The 23,574-nt window shown below is 49.9% G+C and overlaps 1 protein-coding gene across 1 annotated transcript; it reads left to right on the top strand.

Moving 5' to 3' along the window:
• The first annotated feature begins 6,909 nt into the window (after positions 1-6,909).
• On the top strand, positions 6,910-23,370 carry TICAM1 (toll like receptor adaptor molecule 1). The gene is made up of 2 exons (XM_029219184.1): positions 6,910-7,038; positions 20,865-23,370. Exon 2 carries the CDS (start codon positions 21,007-21,009, stop codon positions 23,128-23,130), a length of 2,124 nt encoding a protein of 707 aa, XP_029075017.1. The 5' UTR covers positions 6,910-7,038; positions 20,865-21,006; the 3' UTR covers positions 23,131-23,370.
• The last annotated feature ends 204 nt before the right edge of the window (positions 23,371-23,574 follow it).

Raw genomic sequence — 23,574 nt, 5'->3', positions numbered from 1 at the left:
CCCCATGTCATGTTCTGTTCAGCCAGCAGAAGCGAGAAGCCTGCTGCTTTTCCTGTCCTGGGCCTCCCCGGCCATGTTGGGGAACCGTGTGGCAGGCCGACCCCCAAAGATGTCCACGACCTGATCCCTGGGCCCTGTGACTACATTCCCTCACGTGGCAAAGGAGATTTTGCAGATGGGATTCAGTGAAGGATCTGGAGACAGGGAGATGGTCCTGGATTATCCGGGTGGACCCTAAACATCATCATAAGGGTCCTTTTAAGAGGGAGGCGGGGGACTTCCCCGGCGGCCCAGTGGTTAAGACTCCGTGCTTCCAATGCAGGGGGCGCAAGTTCGATCCCTGGTCGGGAACTAAGATCCCACATGCATACCGCAACTAAGAGTTCGCATGCCACAACGAAGAAGTCCGCGTGCTGCGACTAATACCTGGTGCAGCCAAAAATAAATAATAAATTAATTTTTTAGAAAAAGATGAACGAGTCTGGGGTTATAAAGTACAGTTTGGTGACTGCAGTTAACAGTCTTGCATTGTGTATTTGCTAATTTTAAAAAAATATATATATTTATTTTTGGCCATGTTGGGTCTTCGTTGATGAGCGCGGGCTTTCTCTAGTTGCGGCGAACGGGGGCTACTCTTCTTTGCGGTGCTCGGGCTTCTCATTGCGGAGCATGGGGCTCTAGGCATGCAGGCTTCAGTAGTCACGGCAGGCGGGCTCGGTAGTTGTGGCTCGCGGGCTCTAGAGCTCAGGCTCAGTAGTTGTGGCGCACGGGCTTAGTTGCTCTGTGGCATGTGGGATCTTCCCGGACCCGGGCTCGAACCCGTGTCCCTTGCATTGGCAGGCTGATTCTTAACCACTGCGCCACCAGGGAAATCCCTGCATTGTGTATTTGAAAGTTGTTAAGAGGGTAGGTCTTAAAACTTCTCATTTCAAGAAAAGAAATATTTGTAACTATGTGAGGTGATGGATGTTAACTAGACTTATTGTGGTCATTTCACAGTGTACATTGAATACATATATCAAATCATTATGTTGTACACCTAAGACTAATGCTATGTTGTATGTCAATTACATCTCAAAAAAAACAAACAAAAGGTTAAACATTTGGGGGAAATAGTATGAAAAAGAACATGCAATGACAAATTCAAAATTAGGTGCCACAGAAAACCTGCCTGTCGACACTTAGTGATAGATACTTGCTGTATGTCAGGCACTGTGGTAAAATGATCTAGACTAAAAGTCTGCAAACTATAGCCTGAGGGCCAAAAGTACCCAAAGAGTTGTTTGTTTGTTGGCATGGCTAACAAGCTAAGAGGGTTTTAAAGCAAAGGTACACAACAGAGACCTCCTGTATCCCGCAAAGCTGAAAATATTTACTATCTAACCCTTTATAGGAATAGATTGCCAACCTGTTTTGAGACCACTGTACAGGACTTCTTCCTGTTACATCTTACTGCTTAGACTTAAATATTTCTCCCAGTCCATAGAAGATGTGAACAAGGGTGAATTACTGATATTCACAACAATGTGGCTGAAACTCACAAGCATGATGCTGAGTGAGAGGAGGCAGACACAAACGCATCTGTACGCTGATTCTCTTTTGATGAACAAAACTAAACTATGGGACTTTCCTGGTGGTGCAGTAGTTAAGAATCTGCCTGCCAACGTGGCAGGGGACATGGGTTCAAGCCCTGGTCCGGGAAGATCCCACATGCCGCGGAGCAACTAAGCCCATGCGCCACAACTACTGAAGCCCCCTGGCCTAGAGCCCGTGCTCCGCAACAAGAGAAGCCACCACAACGAGAACCGCTTGCACTGCGACGCAACAGAGAGTAGCCCCTGCTCGCCACAACTAGAGAAATCCTGCGCACAGCAACGAAGACCCAACGCAGCAAAAATAAATAAATAATTCAATTAATAAAAAAAATAAAAACCTAAACTATGATGAGAGACCAGAAGGGTGATTTCCCAGTAGGTAGGGATGGAGAAGGGGCCCTTGGGGACTTCTAGGGGATGGAAATGACCTCTATATCTCAATCAGGGAGTTGGCTACAGGGAGTGTGTACATACCCAAAAAAAACCACTGAGCTGTCTGTCCCTTTAAGCTTTATAGACTTTGGTGCCTATGAATTATACGTCAACACAAATTAAGACAGAGAAAGTAGCATGAGGTGGCGGTGGGGGAAATGAGCCCTTTTGTTCGCTTCCGGGGGCAGTGCAAGCAGGTACACTGTTCTGGACAAAATCGGGCGGTGTTTAGTAAGAGTGAGAATGTACTCCACGTCTGAAAAGTCCTAGAAGTTCCCTTTCTCTTCAGCCACCCTAGAGAAACCCTGTCAACGGAGTCACATAATCCTTTTTTTTTTTTTGGCCCCAAGGCATGCAGGATCTTAGTTCCCAGACTAGGCATGGAACCCGTGCCCCCTGCAGTGGAAGCATAGAGTCTTAACCACTGCACCGCCAGGGAAGTCCCATCACCTAGTCCTTTTTATCAGCCCCAGTAGGCAGGTGCTGTAATGATCGCTGTGTTACAAGAGAGTGAAACTGAGGCAGGGTTCAGCGGGACCCCTGTGGCCCCACCTCACGGCAAGTGTCAGAATAAGGATTTGAACCCAGCACTCAGACTGCCCTCCCCCTCACGCCATCCCCGCACTGTTCCCCTGCCTGGGGGGAAGAGTGGCAGGAACCAGCATGTCCAATGACAGGGGACTCAACAAACTGTGATATGGCAATGCTTAGTGAGACCATAATACACTTAAAAAGAACAACGTTGGGGGACTTCCCTGGAGGTCCAGTGGTTAGGACTCCATGCTTCCAATGCAGGGGGCACGGGTTCGATCCCCGGTCAGGGAACTAGGATCCCTCAAGCCGCGTGGCACAGCCAAAAAAAGAAAAAAAAGAGTAAGGTCGGGCTACATATATTGGCTTAGAAAAATGTTGGAGACATCTTCAACAGAATAAAGCTAAGTATTGATACCATCTATATCCAGGGTCAGCAAACCAGCAAACCACGGCCGCTGTCTGGCCTGCGGTGTTGGGTCTTTGTTGCTGTGCGCCAACTTTCTCTAGAGCAGGGGCTACCCTTTGTTGTGGTGTGCAGGCTTCTCATTGCAGTGGCATCTCTTGTTTCAGAGCACGGGCTCTAGGCGCGCGGGTTTCAGTAGTTGTGTGTGGCGCACCAGTGTAGTTGTTTCACAGCATGTGGGATCCCTAGGGATCAAACCTGCATTGGCGGGTGGATTCTTAACCACTGCGCCACGAGGGAAGTCCCTGCCACCTGGTTTTGTAAATAAAGTTTTATTGACACACAGCTGACACCCATTTACTGAGGTATCACCTGTGAGTGCTTTGGGGCTACAGCGGCAGCATAGGTAGTTGTAATAAAGACACTATGGTGCCTAAGACCGACGATATTTTACTAGCTGGTCCTTTACAGAAAAAAGTTTGCTGACTTCTGGCCAATTTGAATAAAAAGCAAAGCCAGACCAAAGGATACCAAATATCACATTCATGGATGCGTGTAAACGTGTGTGCAAAAGCGGAAAACGGAACGAATGGGCCCCCAAGTGGGAGTAGGAATGTGGACCTCAACCAGGACCTTCTTTTTTCTTTAAAGGAAGGGAGGTGCACAACCACACCTGTCTGCAGGTGGTCAAATTTATCCATCTGCAGCCCATGGCTTCCCATGGAAACCTCGGATGTTCCAGCCGTGTTACCGTCTCTGAGCCTCAGTTTTCTCACCTATAAAATGGGCACGGTCAAACCTACCAGGAACAGTTGTTTTAAGACATGGATAAGGATTTCCCTGGCGGTCCCGTGGTTAAGACTCCACAATTCCACTCCAGGGGGCACGAGTTCAATCCCGGGTCGGGGAACTAAAGATCCCACATGCCACAGAGCGCAACCAAAAAACTAACTAAATAAATAAAAGACATGCATCAGATGACCACCAAGATGTGTTTGGCCTGGGAACAGGCACCTAATGGACGCTCCAAAAATTGGTGATGGGTGTGGGGTGGAGAGGCATATGGGAAGATGGGTTTCATGCCTGCTCCGCCTCCAGCTCAGGAGGCCCTAAAGGCAGGGACCACTTCTTCCCCCACCCCCACCCCGATGTATCCCCAGAACCTAGACATGCTTGGCACACAGTAGGCGTTCAAGAGAATTTCTCCCTCACAGGCGACAGGCACTAAGTGAGGCACTGAGGTGGGGGGACAGGGCGGGGGTGGGGGACTTAGCATCCTGATAACTACCATTTGCATTTCCCTCCCAAGAACCTTTCAGTGAACTTTGGCCTGGAGTCCATGCACCGTTTGGGAGAGCTGATGATAAAATTCAGGGTGTCCAATGAACCTATGGGAAAAAACCCTCATATCTTTATTTGCACTGACTCAACTGGTATTTGCCATTTCCTCAATTATGAATGAAGGACTTGTGGCTTTGTTTCTGGTAGAAAGCCACAGGCATTTCCATATCAGATCACACTGCTGCAGGTGGCTCAAAATACAGCTGACCCTCGTTATTACTGAACACTCACTGTGGGGATTAGATTTTGTTAGTTAATGTGGTGATACACACAGACGTAGAACCCTAAGCCTGTTTGTTTGTTTCGGTATAGCTCTATTTCAAAAGTCTTTTTGAAGTGATTGTCTTGCAAGTATTTGAAAACAATTTTTTGTGGTGGTAAAATACACTAAACATGAAACTTACCTTTTAACCTTTTTTTTTTTTTTTCGGTTTTGACTGCACGGTGCGGCATATGGGATCTTAGTTCCCCGACCAGGAATTGAACCCACATCCCCTGTGGTGGAAGTAGGAGTCTTAACCACTGGACCACCAGGGAAGTATCACATTTTAACCATTTTTAGGTGCACAGCTCAGTGGCATTAAACACATTCACATTGCTGTGCAACCATCCCCACCATCCGTCTCCAGAACTTTCTCATCTTCCCAAACTGAAACTGTCCCCATGAAACACCGTCTCCCTCTTCCGAAGTGGTGGCACCCACCACCTACTTTCTGTTTCTATGAATCTGACCTCCCTAGGGACCTCCTGTGAGTGGAATCACACTGTTTGTCCCTCCCTCTCTGGCTTATCTCACTGAGCACAATGTCTTCAAGGTTTATTCATGTTGTAGCTTGTCAGAATTTCCTTCCTTTTTAACATCGAATAATATTCCATTGTGTGGGTGGACCCCACTCATCCAAGGAGGGATCACTAAGTTGTTGTTAAAGAAATTTTTAATAAGTATATTTCAACATAATGGACTTCCCTGTAACCTCCTATATTGGGCTTGATGCATCTAGCAAATGATATATTTTTTTAATTGAAGTATCGTTGATTTACAATGTCGTGTTAGTTTCAGGTGTACAGCAAACTAATTCAGTTTTATATATATATATTTTTTTCAGATTCTTTTCCATTATAGGTTATTACAGGATATTGAATATAGTTCCCTGTGCTATACAGTAGGACCTTGTTGGTTATTTATTTTATTATTTTAAAAAATATTTATTTATTTTGCTGCTCCAGATCTTAGTTGCGGCACACGGGATCTCCGTCACCTCGTGCGGGATCTTTCGTTGCAGCACGTGGGATCTAATTCCCAGACCAGGGATCGAACTGGGGTCCCCTGCTTTGGGAGCACGGACTTTTAGCAACTGGACCACCAGGGAAGACCTGGTTATCAAACCTGTATTGGCGGGAGGATTCTTAACCACTGCGCCACGAGGGAAGTCCCTGCCACCTGGTTTTGTAAATAAAGTTTTATTGACACACAGCTGACATCCATTTACTGAGGTATCACCTGTGAGTGCTTTGGGGCTACAGCGGCAGCATAGGTAGTTGTAATAAAGACACTATGGTGCCTAAGACCGACGATATTTTATATATTTATATATAGTAGTGTGTATCTGTTAATCCCAGACTCCTCATTTATCCCTCCCCCCACCCCCTTCCCCTTTGGTAACCAGAAGTTTGTTTTCTATAGCAAACGGTATTTTGACAAGAGGTTCCGGGTGACAAAGGGGCCCAATCAAAGGTATATTATTTATGACTTTTGTGGGCCTCTTCCTCCACTAAAAAAAAAAATTAAATTACATTTTACAACTATGTTGGTATAAAGACACATATAATTCAGGCTGGATTATATTCATTTTCTTTTTTTTTTTTTCCTTTCTGATTTTAAGAGAAATGAAAACATTTTCGTGGGTCCCAGAAGTATGACGGGCTCTGAGCACCGTGATTTAACTATGCCCAATAGATATGTAAGCCCTGGGTTCAGGACCCCTGTGAATTTTATTTTATATATATATTTATTTTTTAGTTACAGGCTTTAGTTAGTTCTGCTCCCTGTGAATTTTAAAACGTCATGTTTGCAGCTTCAAGATATGCCATCTTGGGAATTCCCTCGCGGTCCAGTGGTTAGGACTCTGCGCTTTCATTGCGGAGTGCCCAGGTTCAATCCCTGGTGGGGGAACTAAGATCCCGCAAGCTGCACTGCGCGGCCAAAAAGGTATGCCATCTTGCTGTCCCTTTTCCAACCGCATGGGTGTCCCCAAATCCCTCCAGGGTGGCCATGATTCCCACCCCCGTCCCCCCCAATTATCCCATCCCCTCTGTTCGGTGTCCTGGAAAACATTAATTACTAATTGAGATGAACTAATTTAAACGCTGTGGTTCTTTCTCACTAGACGGTGGGCTCCCGAGGGCTGTCGTCACCCTTGACCCCTGTTGTGGTCCCCAGCGCCCGGGCACCCCGGAGGTGCCCAAACGTCCCCTAAGTGGCAGCCGGCGGAGGGAGAGAGGGCGTCGCTCGGGGCGTCTCAGGGACTTTCCCGGTCCCGCTGGGAAAGCGTGATCTCATCCCCTTCCTCCCTCCCCTCCGGACGCGGAAGGGGCGGTCGGAGGCCGTGCGCCTGGAGGCACCAGCGTGCCTTCCGCGCTCTGCCATCCGCTGGCACCGCCGCCAGGCCGTCCGGCCACCAGCCCCAGCCCCGAGGACACGAGCGGCGCAGCCAGCCGCCCCCGCGATCCCTGGTAGGTGAGGAAGGGGCGAGGGCCGGCTGGGGAGGGGCAGGGGACCCCCGCAGGCCTGCAGGGGGCCCGGCTGCCCACGCCCCTCGCCAGGGTTCGAAGCCAGCTGCCCCGCACTGGGAGCTTTGGACGTCCTTGCGCCGCGTGTTCAGTGCCCCCCGCCCCCCAATGCTCCAACACCCCTCCCTGGCCCAAGTCCTCCCCACCCCCCCAACTCTTTCCCAACACCCCGAATCCTCCCCAACATGACGTACTACCTTCCAATACTGCTTTCCTCCTCCGCGTTTCTGATTTCTTCCCCAAACTGGGCACTCTCTCTGCCCCAGCCCCGGTTCTTCCCGCCCCGTGATCGCCACCCCCCACTGCCGCTCCCCCAGCTCCTCCAGGGCCCCGAATCCCCACTTTATCCAGGGGCTTCCGTGACCCCCCTCCCACTGGGGGAGTGCACTTCCCTCAGCGGGTCCCATCCATCAGCTGAGATGGGTCTCGAGGAATCTTCAACCCCCTGTTCCCCACCCCTTCCCGTGGGGAACGGGGTTGGTTGGTACCTGCCCAGGAGTCGATCCAAGTCTGCCCAGGCCGCTGGCACCACTCGGCTGGGCCCAGGACTTCTTCAGGGTACCTGTGTTCCTTTCCTCTCCTTGCGGCTGAGGCAGGGGTTTGGGGGAGGGGACACCACAGTGTGACCCAGGCAGGCTGAGGTCTGGGTTCCAGAGTTTGGGGGAGGGTTGCCCCAGGCTGCAGAACCTGCCTGGGCCTCTGTGTCCTCCTCCGAATAAGGGCCATTCATTCATTCCTCAACAAACATTTATGGAGCACCTGCTGCGTGCCAGGAGACACTGTTCAGTACACTGGGCACACAGTAGGGGCCAAATAGTGTCCTCATGGAGCCACAGGGAGCAAAAGTGTGACCTGTCACAGTAATGTGTGCCAAATGCAGAGGGCAGCTATCCGGTACCTTGGCCAGGCTTGAGGATTCCTCAGATCCAGGCATGGGAGGGGTACTGCACATAGTAGGTGCTCAGTGAATAAAGGCAGGGGCCCTGCAGCCACGCTGCCTGGTTTAAATTACTGCCCCTTTACTTTCTACCTGTGTGATCCCGGGCAAGTCACTCTACCCTTCTGTGCCTCCCTTTTCTACTGGTAAACAGGCAGTCAAAATAGCCTTAACTCGCAGCGTTGTACTTTGCTTTGCACAGTGCCCGGCACATAGTAGGTGCTCAGTAAACACTTAGTTTTTAAAAAAATATTTATTTGGGTGCCCCGAGTCTTAGCTGCAGCACATGGAATCTTCATTGCGGCGTGCAGGATCTTTAGTTGTGGCATGAGAACTGTTAGTTGTGGCATGCATGTGGGATCTAGTTCCCCGACCAGGGATAGAACCTGGGCCCCCTGCGTTGGGAGCATGGAGTCTTAGCCACTGGACCACCAGGGAAGTCCCCTGGAACATTTCTTAATTAGCCAAAAGGAGTGAAGTGCCCCTACTATGTGCCAGTCCTGGTAGGAGCCGATTAGGCTGTCTTCTTGGGGAGGAAGGATTCAAGCAGAAAACATTTATTGGGTGCCTACTGTGTGCCAGGCACTGCTCTGTCCACTCACTGATTTATTCAGCCAATAAGTATTTAGTTATAAGGTATACTTATTTATTTATGTAAGTATACTGTGTGCTGGTCTCCAGAGATCCTTCCTGGAGATCACCACCTGGTCTGGATCCCATCATTGCTTGCTTGAGCCAGTGGTCACCTCCACCCATGTCCCCTCCCCACCCTCTCTCCTGCCCTCACCACCCCACCCCCGAATCTATCCTCGCTGAAGTAGCCAGAGGGCACCTGTGAGCACCTGAATTAGGTCCCCTCCCAGCTCTGCATGCAGCTCCCCAGGGCTCCCTCCTCCATCTCACAAGGCCCTGCCTGACCTGCCCCCCCCCCCCCCCCCCCCCGCCCTCCCCTCCTCCCTCTCTCCCCGTCGCTCACTCTGCTCCAGACACTTGGGCCTCCTCGTTGTTCCTCCAACACATCAGGTCCAGTCCCACCCCAGGACCTTTGCACATGCTGTCCCCACTTCCTGAAACTCTCTTTCCCCAGATCTGCACCTGAGTTGCTCCCCCACCTCCTTCAGGTCTCAGCTCCCATATGTCACTTCCTCCCAGAGGTCTCCCTTGATCTCCAGTTCTCAGCAGCCTTTCCCCCAGTCCTTGCCTTTCTCCCCAACCCTGGCTCATTTTCTTGATGGCTCTATCCGTTCTGTGCAGTGAACTACTTTCTCATTCATCCCGGGTTTCCCCCAACTAGACTGTGAGCTCCAAGAGGGCCGGGGGTCTGCAACAGCACCTACAATAGCTCTTGGCACAAGTAGGTGCTCAATTAATATTCCCTCTGTGTGTGAAGAGATTGCCCAAGAGTGTAGACAGGAGAGGAGGGGGTAGGCAGATTCCAGATTTGGTGAACAAATATAAAAGAAGAGAAAAAAGAAATTCTGCCAGTATTTATTTCTGATTTGTACGGTTTCTTATATTGTTATTCTGAACTCTCGCTCAGGACGAGGGCCACTCTCCTGCTGGTTTTACACACGAGGAAACTGAGGCTGAGAAAACAGGCTCCACCAGCTGGCAGGTGGCAGAGCCGGGTCCCTCACCCCGGTGGGTGCTCCCCCACCCCCACCCCGCTGTCCCCGGCACCCACTGTCAGGTGCAGAGTGGACTTTGCCCTGGAGGCTGTGGAAGGTGGGCAGAATGAAAGCCAGGTTTCCAGAAGGTTGGGGTGGCCGCTGGGCAGGGCAGATGGAGTGGACGGGGGACATGCCAGGGCACAGTGTCTGGGGAGGGGGCGCTGCATCGGGGCTCAGGCTGGCGGGTGGGGAGATGGAGGAGAAACACGGTGTGACTTTAGGCAGTTTGCCAGGAGTGCAGGCACGGGAGGGCCTGCCTGCATGATTCTTTTTTTTTCCTTTTAATATTTATTTACGTGGCTGCGCTGGGTCTCAGTGGCGGGACGTAGGATCTTTAGTTGCGGCACGCGGATCTAGTTCCCTGACCAGGGATCGAACCTGGGCCCCCTGCATTGGGAGCGTATTTTTATTTATTTATTTATGGCTGCGTTGGGTCTTTGTTGCTGCGCGTGGGCTCACTAGTTGCGGTGAGCAGGGGCTGCTCTTTGTTGCTGTGCACAGGCTTCTTATTGCGGTGGCTTCTCTTGTTGCGGAGCACGGGCTCTAGGTACACAGGCTTAGTTGCTCTGCGGTATGTGGGTTCTTCCCAGACCAGGGCTCAAACCCGTGTCCCCTGCATCGGCAGGCGGATTCTTAACCACTGCCCCACCCGGGAAGTCCCCGGGAGCATAGCGTCTTATCCACTGGACCACCAGGGAAGCCCCTGCTTGGCTAATTCTGAGTCTGGCTGTGAGCTTTTCCACAAGCCCAGCCCTGAGCCTCTGCTGCGGGGGCCTCCAGCTCGGGTACTGCTGGGGGCAGACAGCTGTCAGGTACCCTAAGGCTCACGGAGCACCGAGGGTGTGCTAGACACGGCTCTGTACCATTTCTACACGGATTAACTCATTCGACCTATGGCAGTCCTCGCAGGAAGAGGTCATCCTTGTACCCAGTCCACAAAGGAGGAGACTGAGGCACCAATGTGCTTGTGGCCTGTCCAAGGTCACAGCCTGGAAGCCACACGGCTGAGATTTGAACCCCAAGCGCATGCTCCCACCCACTGCTCTCTCTTGCCCTGGAGCTGACTCACTTCGGGTGGGTGTCCCATAAAGGGGGGAGGCTGTGGCCAAGGGCAGGACAAGGGCAGCTGCCACTCTGTTCTTGTTGACCGTCTGGATTCCAAGAGAACCCAGAACACCAGAGTTTCACACAGCACCTCCTCTGTTCAGCGTCGGCAGCTAATTCAAATTTTCTTCTCACACTGCTGCCTGTGGTGTAGTTGCGGGAGTTGGTGAACTTTTCTTCCTTTTAACATTTTATTGACCTAGAACCTGAATTCAGAATAGGACACAGATCCTAAGTACTGAACTTGAATTTTCAGAGTGAACAGTGCGTGATGCAGAACTTAATGTCTGGCCCCGTTCATGCCCCGTCCTTCACACTTTATCAGCTGTGCCCTTTATTCGTTAAAAATTGGAGGGTGCATGTCACCAGGTGATTGATTTTTCTCTCTTTTTTTAATTGGGGTATAGTTGCTTTACAATGTTGTGTTAGTTTCTGCTGTGCAGCAAAGTGAATCAGCTCTACGTATACATATATCCCCTCCTTTTTGGATTTCCTTCCCATTTAGGTCACCACAGAGCATTGAGTTCCCTGTTCTATACAGTAGGTTCTCATTAGTTATGTATTTTTTTTAACTTTTTTTTTTTTTGGCTGCAACACGTGGCATGCGGGATCTTAGTTCCCCGACCAGGGATCAAACCCGGGCCCCCTGCAGTAGGAGCATGGAGTCTTAACCACTGGACCACCAGGGAAGTCTTAGTTATCTATTTTATACATAATAGCGTACATATGTCAGTCCTAATCTCCCAATTTATCCCACCTGCCCTGCCCCCTTGGTGTCCATACGTTTATTCTCTACATCTGTGTCTCTATTTCTCCTTTGCAAATAGGTTCATCTGTACTATTTTTCTAGATTCCACATATATGTGTTAATATACATGTGTCTTTGTCTCTCTGACTTACCTCATTCTGTATGACAGTCTCTAGGTCCATCCATCTTTTTTTTTTAATTAATTTTTATTGGAGTCTAGTTGATTTACAATGTTGTGTTAGTTTCTGCTGTACAGCAAAGTGACTCAGTTATACATATACATATATCCCCTCTTTTTTCAGATTCTGTTCCCATATAGGTCATTACAGAGTACTGAGTAGAGTTCCCAGCGATTTTATCTTTTTAAGTTACTATACACGCAGCTGTTCCCAGGAGCCACTGAGAGGTGGAAAGAACAGTTGATCTGAGGGTCATTGCTGTAGAGGGAGATATCTGATACTTCAAGGAGTTTTGATATTTCGGTAAGTTTTGGCTGACTTGTGGTCCCACCTGATCGTCATCGTTTTTATGCCATTTTGTTGCCGACAGCAAGCTCACATCAGAGATGGGAGAAACTATACACTTTGCCTTTCTCTCTCTTTTTTTTTAAATTAATTTATTTAATTTTTATTATTTATTGTTTGGCTGCGTTGGGTCTTCGTTGCTGCGCGGGCTTTCTCTAGTTGCGGCGAGCGGGGGCTACTCTTTGTTGCAGTGCACGGGCTTCTCACTGCGGTGGCTTATCTTGTGGAGCACGGGCTCTAGGCTCATGGGCTATAGAGTGCAGGCTCAGTAGTTGTGGTGCATGGACTTAGTTGCTCCACGGCATGTGGGATCTTCCCGGACCAGGGCTCGAACCTGTGTCCCCTGCATTGGCAGGCGGATTCTGAACAGTTGCGCCTCCAGGGAAGCCCCACTTTGCCTTTCTGTTACTGCTCACTTGTGCCTGCGTTATGGCAACAACGTCTGTCCTCCACTTTCTTCCAGTAGTCTGGCCATGAGCTCATTTCAGGGGCTGTTTCAATTAAAACTAGATAAGTCTGTTTCTCAAGCCATATAACCAGGTCCATGTAAGCTGGAATCTCTGGCGATACACTTTGGAGACCACAGGCTCAGTGGGTTCTAGGGCCAGGCAGCCTGGCTTCCAATCCAGCTGCGGCCTTTACATACCTTTTCTCGACTAATTCTTCAAGATCTGGTGTGTATTTTTTCAGATCTCAATTCAGATGCTACATTTTTAACAGTTTAAGTGAAATCTGATCCTACCAAAACAAAGTTGGGTCTTTTTTTTTAAAGAGGAGATAATAGTACTTACAGAATTTATTTTTTAATACATACAATTATTTAAATGCATTGTATTTTACACACGGCAAAGCCTTGATAATTATTTTTTTAAATATCTATTTATTTATTTGGTTGCACCGGGTCTTAGTTGTGGAAGGCAGGCTCCTTAGTTGCGGCATGTGAACTCTTAGTTACGGCATGCATGTGGGATCTAGTTCCCTGACCAGGGATCGAACCCGGGCCTCCTGCATTGGGAGCGTGGAGACTTATCCACTGTGCCACCAGGGAAGTCCCCAAAGTTGGGTTTAGTGGGGAAACATTTTTTTTTTTACACTGACCCAGTTTTTCCATTTTAATGAATTAAATATGAATAAAATTTAATATTTACTTTCTCCCCGGTAGCTGTAGCCACATTTCCAGTACTCAGTAGCCACATGGAGCTGGGGCTGCCATAACAAAGTCCCACAGGCTGGGGGCCTTAAAAACCAGAAATTTATTGCCTGACAGTCTGGAGGCTGGAAGTCCAAGATCAAAGTGTCAGCAGGGTTGGTTCCTTCTGAGGCCTCTCTCCTTGGCTTGCAGACGGCTGTCTTCTCCCTGTGTCCTCACGTGATCCTCCCTCTGTGGGTGTCTGTGTCCTAGTCTCCCCTTCTTATAAGGACACCAGTCTTATTGGATTAGGACCCCACCCTTATGACCTCATTGTAACTTGATTACCTCTGTAAAGACCACATCTCCAAATGTAGTCACATCCTGAGGTCCTGGGGGTTAGGGTTTTAACATCTGAACTTGGTGAGGGGGGAACCCAGTTCAACCAATAACAGCCAGTTATCCCCCGTAATAATTATATGGGCTGGAGAGACAGGCATCTGGTCTTAGAGTTACAAACATTGGTGCCATAGGGCTGTTCTGCCTGTCGTTAGCTGTGCAATCTAAGTTTGCCCCTCTATGGAATGGAAAAAAAAAAAAATCATATGCCTGTTTCGTAGCCCAGGTGTTGGCAAACTTTTCTCTGGAAAGGACCAGAGAGTGAATATTTTCATCTTTATGGGCTACATGGTGTCTGTTGCAGCTACTCAGCTCTGCCACTGTAGCCTCAAAGCAGCCATGGACCCTGTGTAAATGAGTGAGCGTGTCTGTGTTCCAAGAAAACTTTATTTACTAAAACAGCCCATGGGCCATACTTTGTGACCCCTTCCTAGGGAGTTGTGCACAGTGTCATCAGGGCAGGCTTGACCAAAAATTTGAAGGAAGGTAGGGAGTGAGCTGTGGGGATACATGGGGGAAACAGTGTTCCAGGCAGAAGGAGCAGCCAGTGCAAATGCCCTGAGGCAGGACTGTGCCTGGCAAGTTTGAAGGATAGCAGGAAGGCCAGTGGGGCAGTTAAGAGATATGATATACTAGGTTTGTATATTATATATACATATACCCACTTTGTTGCCGTAAGTTGCCATATATTGATATTTGTTTTTGAAAGAAGCAAAAAAGTATATGAAAAGAAAAAGGAACTCTTCTCTGCAGTAATATATGGCTCACATTTAGTCTTTCTTTATGGAAAAATAATTCAGGAACTAAGAAAGCACTTAAGCAATAATTATCTCCCTTCTTTTTTGGGGGGGACTGTCAGCTCCAAGAAGGAAGAGTATTCCTGTTTTATTCTTCTCTCTGTCCTGATACATTCAGTGTCCAATACATGGCAGATGCTGGAAAATTACTGCTCGAATGAATGAATGAATGCTGTGTATGTATAACTTTCGCCTCTTCACACACTTCCTTTATTTATTATTTGCAACAAATATGTTCAGAGTTTTTACTCTGCGGATGGCACATTGGCTTGCTTTTTTTTTTTTTCTTTTAAGCTTATAAGGTCTCTTTAAAATATTTGAATCGATTGCTAACTCGACACAACTGAGCAGATTCCTGAAAATCTGCGTTTCTGGCTTCTCTTGAAAAGTTAGCAGATGTGGTCCCACTGAGCCCATTTTCCTTCTCGGCAACACACATGAGGCAAGACCATGGCATTTAGACAGGTCGAGGTGGTTCTAGGTTTTCAGGTAAAAGCCCAAGTGCCCCCCTTTCCCCCTACTCAGGCCCACAAGTTCCTGCACGACCTGCCCCGTCCCCTCCCTGCCCTACCCTCCTCCCTCTCTCCCCCTCGCTCACTCTGCTCCAGACATACAGGCCTTCTCGCTGTTCCTCCAACACACCAGGCATGGTCCTGCCCCAGGGCCTTTGCACGGGCTGTTTCCTCTGCCTGGATCTCTCTTCCTTCAGATGTCCCCACTCTCTCCCCATGTTTATGTCCTGTCGAAATCTCTCTTCTCATCAAGACCTTCCTAAACTACGTTGTTTAAAACTGCACACAGGGACTTCCCTGGTGGCACAGTGGCTGGGACTACACACTCCCAGTGCAGGGAGCCCGGGGTTCCATCCCTGGTCAGGGAACTAGATCCCACAGGCATGCCACAACTGGAACTTCGTGTGCCACAACTGAGGAGCCCACATGCGGTAACTAAGACCCGGCACAACCAAATAAACAAAACAAAAAACCCCAAAACTGCACCCCTCCCCCCCCACTCTTGGAGTGCATGACTCTCCTTCCCTCCTTGTTTCTCCGCGGCATTCATACTGTGATATATCATGAATTTCACTCATGTATCCGCCGATCATTTGTCCCCGCATACTAGGAAGTCAGCTCCATTTTAGGGTCTCTGCTATTTCCCTAATGCTGGTGCCTATCAGCATTTCAATATGTCAGGCCGCTTTCAATTTCGAAACAGCCAGACAGCCGCTCATCTCCTTGCGTCCTTCCTCCCCCCGCCCCCCCCTCCCCAGCACCGCCTCTCTCTCTGATGCTTCTCGGCCACTTCTCTTCTGCCCACTCTGCTCGGTGACATCCCCGTCACACCTCTGGAACCATCGACCTTGGTCCTGGGCCATTTGACATCCGCTCAGAATGAATTAAAAAAAAAAAAAAAAAAGCTGAGTCATTTATACAGTGCCGTCTGTGATTTATCAGCAAAGGGGGTTGATGGATGAGTCAGCTCTTCATCTAGACCAGGCATCCTCAACGTAAGTGCTTAGCAACGTCTGGGGCTCCGTCATTCTCCTGAAGGGCTGTCCTGGGCACTGTGGGATGTTGAGCTGCATCCTGGCCCCCACCCACTCAATGCCAGGAGCACTTTTCCACGCAGTCGTGACAACAGAAATGTCTCCAGATGTCGCCATGTGTCCTCTGGGGGGATAGAGTTGTCCCTGGTGCAGATGCACTGTTCTTGGCTCGGGGGTGGGGCGGGTCCCAACGTGGACACCAGTGGGGAACAGGCAGTAGGCCTAGCTGAGGGGCAGAGAAAGCGTTCTCGGCCCCCTGGACTGGACGTGAGGCTATGCTTTTTCCAAGTCTGAATGTGATGTAAATTGAGCGCCTGGGGATTTAAATTTGGGGGTTTGGGACACTCTCCATGGTGTCTTTGTTCTGTGTCCTAGGGAAAGACCTTTTCTCTGTGTGTGTTTTCTTTCTTTCTTTAAAATTTTTATTGGAGTAGAGTTGATTTACAATATTGTGTTACTTTCTGCTGTACAGCAAAGTGAATCAGTTATACGTATACATATATCCACTCTTTTTAAGATTCTTTCCCCATATAGGTCATTACAAAGTATTGAGTAGAGTTCCCTGTGCTATACAGTAGGTCCTGATTAGTTACCTATTTTATATATAGTAGTGTGTATATGTCAATCCCAGTATCCCAATTTATCCCTCCCCGCCTTTCCCCCCTGATAACCATAAGATTGTTTTCTACATCTGTGACTCTATTTCTGTTTTGTAAATAAGTTCATTTGTACCATTTTTTTAGATTCCATGTATAAGTGATATGGTATGGTATTTGTCCTTCTCTGTCTGACTTACTTCACTCAGTATGACAATCTCTGGGTCCATCCATGTTGCTGCAAATGGCATTATATCATTCTTTTTTATGGCTGAGTAATAGTCCATTATATATATATGTACCACATCTTTATCCATTCCTCTGTTGATGGACATTTAGGTTGCTTCCATGTCCTGGCTATTGTAAGCGGTGCTGCAATGAATATTGGGGTGCATGTATCTTTTCAAATTATGGTTTTCTCCAGGTATATGCTCAGGAGTGGAATTGCTGGATCATATGGTAGCTCTCTTTTTAGTTTTTAAGGAACGTCCATACTGTTCTCCATAGTGGCTGTACCAATTTACATTCCCACCAACAGTGTGGGAGGGTTCCCTTCTTCTCCACACCTTCTCCAGCATTTATTGTTTGTAGATTTTTTGATGATGGCCATTCTGACTGGTGTGAGGTGATACTTCATTGTAGTTTTGATTTGCATTTCTCTAGTAATTAGTGATGTTGAGCATCTTTTCATGTGCTTTTTGGCCATCTGTATGTTTTCTTTGGAGAAATGTCTATTTAGATCTTCCACCCATTTTTTTGATTGGATTGTTTGGGGTTTTTTTGTTATTGAGCTGCATGAGCTGTTTGTATATTTTGGAGATTAATCCCTTGTGGGTTGCTTCGTTGGCAAATATTTTCTCCCATTCTGTGGGTTGTCTTTTCGTTTTGTTTATGGTTTCCTTTGCTGTGCAAAACCTTTTGAGTTTCATTAGGTCCCATTTGTTTATTTTTGTTTTTATTTTCATTACTCTAAGAAGTGGGTCAAAAAATATCTTGCTGCGATTTATGTCAAAGAGTGTTCTGCCTGTGGTTTCCTCTAAGAGTTTTATAGTGTGCGGCCTTACATTTAGGTTTTTAATCCATTTTGAGTTTATATTATTTTATTTTTTTAAGGGATTGGGTTTTTTTGTTTGTTTGTTTTAATTTAGTTAGTTATTTTTGGCTGGGTTGAATCTTCGTTGCTGTGCGCGGGCTTTCTCTAGTTGTGGCGAGTGGGGGCTACTCTTCATTGCAGTGGGCGGGTTTCTCATTGCAGTGGCTTCTCTTGTTGTGGAGCATGGGCTCCAGGCGTGTGCTTCAGTAATGTGGCACGCAGGCTCAGCAGTTGTGGCTCATGGGCTCTCTAGAGCTCAGGCTCCGTAGTTTTGGCACACAGGCTTAGCTGCTCCGCGGCATGTGGGATCTTCCCGGACCAGGGCTCGAACCCATGTCCCCTGCATTGGCAGGCAGATCCTTAACCACTGTGCCACGAGGGAAGTCCCTAATTTCATTCTTTTACATGTAGCTGTCCAGTTTTCCCAGCACCACTTATTGAAGAGACTGTCTTTTCTCCATTGTATAGTCTTACCTCCTTTGTCATAGATTAGTTGACCATAGGTGTGTGGGTTTATCTCTGGGCTTTCTATCCTGTTCCACTGATATCTATTTCAGTTTTTGTGCTAGTACCATACTGTTTTGATGATTGTAGCTTTGTAGTATAGTCTGAAGTCAGGGAGCCTGATTCCTCCAGCTCCATTTTTCTTTCTCAAGATTGCTTTGGCTATTTGGGGTCTCTTGTGTTTCTATACAAATTGTAAAATTTTTTGTTCTAATTCTGTGAAAAATGCCATTGGTAATTTGACAGAGATTGCATTGAATCTGTAGATTGCTTTGAGTAGTATAGTCATTTTGATAATATTGATTCTTCCAGTCCAAGAACATGGTGTATATCTGTCCATCGGTTTGTGTCATCCTTGATTTCTTTCATGAGTATCTTATAGTTTTCTGAGTACAGGTCTTTTGTCTCATTAGGTAGATTTATTCCTAGGTATTTTATTTTTTGGTGCGATTGTAAAAGGGATTGTTTCCTTAATTTCTCTTTCTGATACTTCATTGTTAGTGTATAGGAATGAAACATTTCTGTGTATTAATTTCATATCCTGCAACTGTACTGAATTCATTGATGAGCTCTAGTAGTTTTCTGGTAGCATCTTTAGGATTTTCTATGTATAGTATCATGTCAGCTGCAAACAGTGACAGTTTTACTTCTTCTTTTCCAATTTGGATTCCTTTTATTTCTTTTTCTTCTCTGATTGCTGTGGCTAGGACTTCCAAAACTATGTTGAATAAAAGTGGTGAGAGTGGACATCCTTGTTCCTGTTTTTTTTTTTTTTTTAAGTGTTTTAAAATATATATATTTATTTAATTAATTTATTTTTGGCTGTGTTGGGTCTTTGTTCCTGCACACGGGCTTTCTCTAGTTGTGGCGAGCGGGGGCTACTCTTCATTGTGGTGTGCAGGCTCCTCATTGTGGTGGCTTCTCTTGTTGCGGAGCATGGGCTCTAGGCACGCGGGCTTCAGTAGTTGTGGCACACGGCTCAGTAGTTGTGGCTCGTGGGCTCTAGAGGTCAGGCTCAGTAGCTGTGGTGCACGGGCTTAGTTGCTCCGCGGCATGTGGGATCTTCTCAGACCAGGGCTCAAACCCGTGTCCCCTGTATTGGCAGGTGGATTCTTAACTACTGTGCTACCAGAGAAGCCCTGTGCCTGTTTTCTTATCGACAGTATTGGAAGGAAATATTGCTGGGCCCATTCATACACTGATTCATTCATTCAACAAGTATTTGTTAGGTACCTGCTGTGTGGTTCCACAAACCCTCTGATGCCCAAGGTGACTGGGAGGCAGACAGATGTGGAAGGTTTAACACACAGGAAAAGGTCACCCAGTGGCCAATTCTGTTGTGGGGGGACATGGAGAGACAGACTGGGATAGAGAACCAGGGTGGTCATGGAGGGCTCCCTGAGGTTGCACCATTGTACCTGGGGGCTAAGGATGAGCTTCAGGTCACCCAGGCTAAGATCTGGGGTAAGGTGCTCCAAGCAGAGGGAACAGTGCATGCAAAGATCCTGAAGTGGGAACCAGCTTGGCATTTTTCAAGAAATGGAGAGAAGAGGAAAGAGCCTCCAAAGGGCTTAGCAGCAGTGTTAGGCATAGATCTGGCCCTTGGTCATGGTTAACTCATCATAGTAATAATGCAACCTGTATCAGTTAGCTATTGCTGTGGAACAAATTACCCCAGAACTTCGTGGCTTCAAAACAACAAACATTTATTATCTCATATAGTTTCTGAACATCAGGAATCTGGTGGCAGATGAGCTGGGTGGCTCTGGCTCTGGGTCTCTGATGAGGCTGCAGTTAGGCTGTCTGCCGGGGCTGCCTCATCTGAAGGTTTAACTGGGGCTGGAGCCTGAGATTGGCGCCCCCATGTGGCTGGAGGTGGGGAGCCTCAGTTTCTCCCCTGGTGGGCCTTTCCAGAGGACCACTCACATCACAGTTTACCCCCGACAGAGTGACAGAGAGAGTGACTAAGAAGGAAGCCAGTGTCTTTTATAACCTAATGTCACAGGTGACAGCCTATGACTTCTGCCATATTCTATCAATCTCACAGAACTCTGGGATGACATTGGAAGGACCACCCAAGGCTTGAATACCAGGATGTGGGGTCACTGGGGGCCACCTAGGAGGCTGACCCTTCCTGAATGACTTCCAGTCATTGGGCTCAGAGCTTTCCATACATTAACGCAACTCAGCTCCCTGAAACACTCCCATAAGTGGGCTTATTATCATCCTAATAGGTAGTATAGTCTTGTAGTTACGCACATAGCCTCAGCCTCTAGAGCCAGACAGCTTGGGCTCAAATCCCAGCTCTGGGAATTCCCTGGTGGTCCAGTGGTTAGGACTCCATGCTTCCACTGCAGGGGGTGCAGGTTTGATCCCTGGTTGGGGAACTAAGATCCCGCATGCCTTTTGGACAAAACAAACAAATCCCAGATCTATCACCGGCTGTGTGACTTGGGGCAAATGACTTCACTTCTCTGGCTCACCTTCTTCCTCTGTGAATGGGGAAAATAGTAGCAGCTACCCGCTGGGTGACACCAGGCAGGTGCCTCCGCTGTCCTCTTGCAGAGGAGGAGAGGGAAGGTGGGGGAGGTGAGAAGTCTTGCCCAAGGTCAAGGTCTGGTGATAGGTCTGGTGGGTTTTGAAGGCATGGGGGGGGGGGCATTGTCTGGGCCGCCTCCCAGAGCCCCCTTTCTGGTGATAACCATGTCTTTCTGCTTCACAGGTCTGCTCTGCAGCCCCCAGGGGACCTAGTACCCGTGAGCAGGTAGGGACACCGGGCCTGCAGCGCAGGGGGGCGGCGTGTGGAACATGACTCCATCACCCAGTGCTTCTCCCGCCACCGGAGGCCACACCCACCTGTGCCCATGGCCAGCACAAGGCCGTCGCTTTCTGGCGCCTTTGACATTCTAGGCGCGGTGGGCCAGGATAAGCTCTTGTATCTTAAGCACAAGCTGAAGACCCTGCGGCCAGGCTGCCGGGGGGCGGACCTCCTGCATGCCCTGGTGCTCCTAAAGCTGGGCCAGGAGACCGAGGCCAGGATCTCCCTGGAGGCGCTGAAGGCGGACGCTGTGGCGAAGCTGGTGGCCCGCCAGTGGGCTGGTGTGGACAGCACTGAGGCCTCAGAGGAGCCCCCAGACGTGTCCCTGGCCGTTGCCAGGGTGTACCACCTTCTTGCCGAGGAGAGGCTGTGTCCAGCGCCAATGCGGGAGGAGGCCTACCGCGCAGCCGTCCATGCTTTCAGGTCCAGGGACGACCCCCAGCTGGGGGAGCTCCAGGAAGAGGCACGAGACCGGTGCGGATGGGACGTCCTTAGGGACCTGGAGGCCATCCAAACTCTCCACTCCGATCTGGGGTGCCTCCTGCCGTCCTCGGCATCACCCTCCGGGACCCGCAGCGATCCGCGGCCCATCGAGGACCTTTCGGACTGGAGCAGAGGGCATTCCCTGAGATCCACCGGCAGCCCGGCCTCCCTGGCCAGCAACTTGGAAATTAGCCAGTCGCCCACCATGGCCCTCCTCAGCAGTCACCACAGCCCCCACGGGCCCAGCAAGCTGTGTGACAAGCCCCGGGCCAGCCCGGTGCCCGAGCCTGCCCCTATGGGCTGCCAGGAGCCCGAGGAGATGAGCTGGCCCCCATCAGTGGAGGCTGCCAGGTCCCCGGTGCGGCCAAACAGCCCAGCCCCCAGGCTTCCCGAGGTGGCCGCAGATGCATGCCCCGCCAGCCTGCACGACCCCCCGGAAGCTCCAAAAACCAGCAGTCACTACTCGGTGGAGTGCACGGATGTGCCAGCAGCTCCCAAATCTCTCCCCTCGCCTTCCAGAAACGCCTGCCCTGTCGCGGATCAGACGCCAATCCAACTTTCAGAGGAAGACACCACTTACCCGGCGGCTCAGCCACGCCCACCGACTCCATCGGCCCCCCAAACGTCCCCTCCCTTTTCGTCTCCATCGACCCCTCCTAAGGCTCACCCTACCGTCTCGAAGCCGGGGCCCCCTCCTCCTGAGCTGGAGTCGCCGGAGCAGAAGTTCTATAACTTTGTTGTGCTGCACGCTGGCGCCGACGAGCACATCGCGCTGCGCGTGCGCGAGAGGCTGGAGGCCCTGGGCGTGAGCGACGGCGCCACCTTCTGCGAAGATTTCCAGGTGCCAGGGCGCGGCGAGCTGCACTGCCTGCAGGACGCCTTAGACCACTCGGCCTTCACCATCCTGTTGCTCACCTCCAACTTCGACTGCCGGCTGAGCCAGCACCAGGCGAACCAGTCGCTAATGAGCAGCCTCACGCGGCACGGGTGGCAGGATTGCGTGATACCCTTCCTGCCCTTGGAGAGTTCCCTGACCCAGCTCAGCCCCAGCACGTCCAGCCTGCTCACCGCCCTGGTGTGGCTGGACGAGCACTCCCCGATCTTTGCCAGGAAGGTGGCCAACACCTTCAAGTCCCAGAAGCTGCGGGCCCGCAAGGCCAAGTGGAGGAAGGAACAGGATGTCCGGGCCCTGCAGGAGCACAGCCAACACCTGGAGGGTGAGCGGCAGCAGGCAGCGGCGTGGAGTGCCGCGCAGTCAGCTTACTTCCATAACTACCTGTCCTACCAGAGGCAGATGGAGAAGCTCCAGGTAGCTTTCGGGAGCTACATGCCATTTGAGACTCGGCAGCCTTCTGTGCTTCAGGCGCCCTTTGGGGGACCGGGGCCCCTCGGAGCCCCACCACCAGCCTTTCCCACCCGGCCGGGCCATCAGCCGCCGCCCCTGCCTCCTTGGCTGGCGGGCATGCCCCCACCGGCTTTCCCGCAGCCCCCGGTGGCTTTCCCGCAGCCCCAGGCCTTCCCGCAGCCCCCGGACTTCCCACAGACTTCACCCGTGCACCCTCAGAGCTCTGGGCTGCAGCCCCTCATCATACATCATGCACACATGGTACAACTGGGACTCAACAACCATATGTGGAACCAGAGAGGGACGCAGGCGCCCGAGGACAAGACGCCAGAAACGGAATGACCAAGTGAGTGGACCTGATGACCTCGGCCTTGATTCCCCATCTCCAGGGGTCAGTGGAACATGGGGTCATTTGCTACTTTCAGGACACTGACGGGAAAATTGACCCCATGACTTTCAGGTAGCCAGAATTGGATTTGTTTACAAATTCTCAGTCAATCCCTGCCTCTCTCTGGACCGTGGTGGTGGGGAATGGGTTGGGGGTATGGGTATGGTGGTGTGTTTTTTTTTTTTTTTTGCTGTACGCGGGCCTCTCACTGTTGTGGCCTCTCCCGTTGCGGAGCGCAGGCTCGTGACGCGCAGGCTCAGCGGCCATGGGTCACGGGCCTAACCGCTCCGCGGCATGTGGGATCTTCCCGGACCGGGGCACGAACCTGTGTGCCCTGCATCGGCAGGCGGACTCTCAACCACTGCACCACCAGGGAAGCCCCATGGGTATGGTGTTTT

Source organism: Monodon monoceros, unplaced genomic scaffold, assembly GCF_005190385.1.
Source record: "Monodon monoceros isolate NGI ecotype Baffin Bay Population unplaced genomic scaffold, NGI_Narwhal_1 Super_Scaffold_12, whole genome shotgun sequence".
In the NCBI taxonomy this organism is placed as follows: domain Eukaryota; kingdom Metazoa; phylum Chordata; class Mammalia; order Artiodactyla; family Monodontidae; genus Monodon; species Monodon monoceros.
This window is presented reverse-complemented; position numbering and strand designations above follow the sequence as displayed.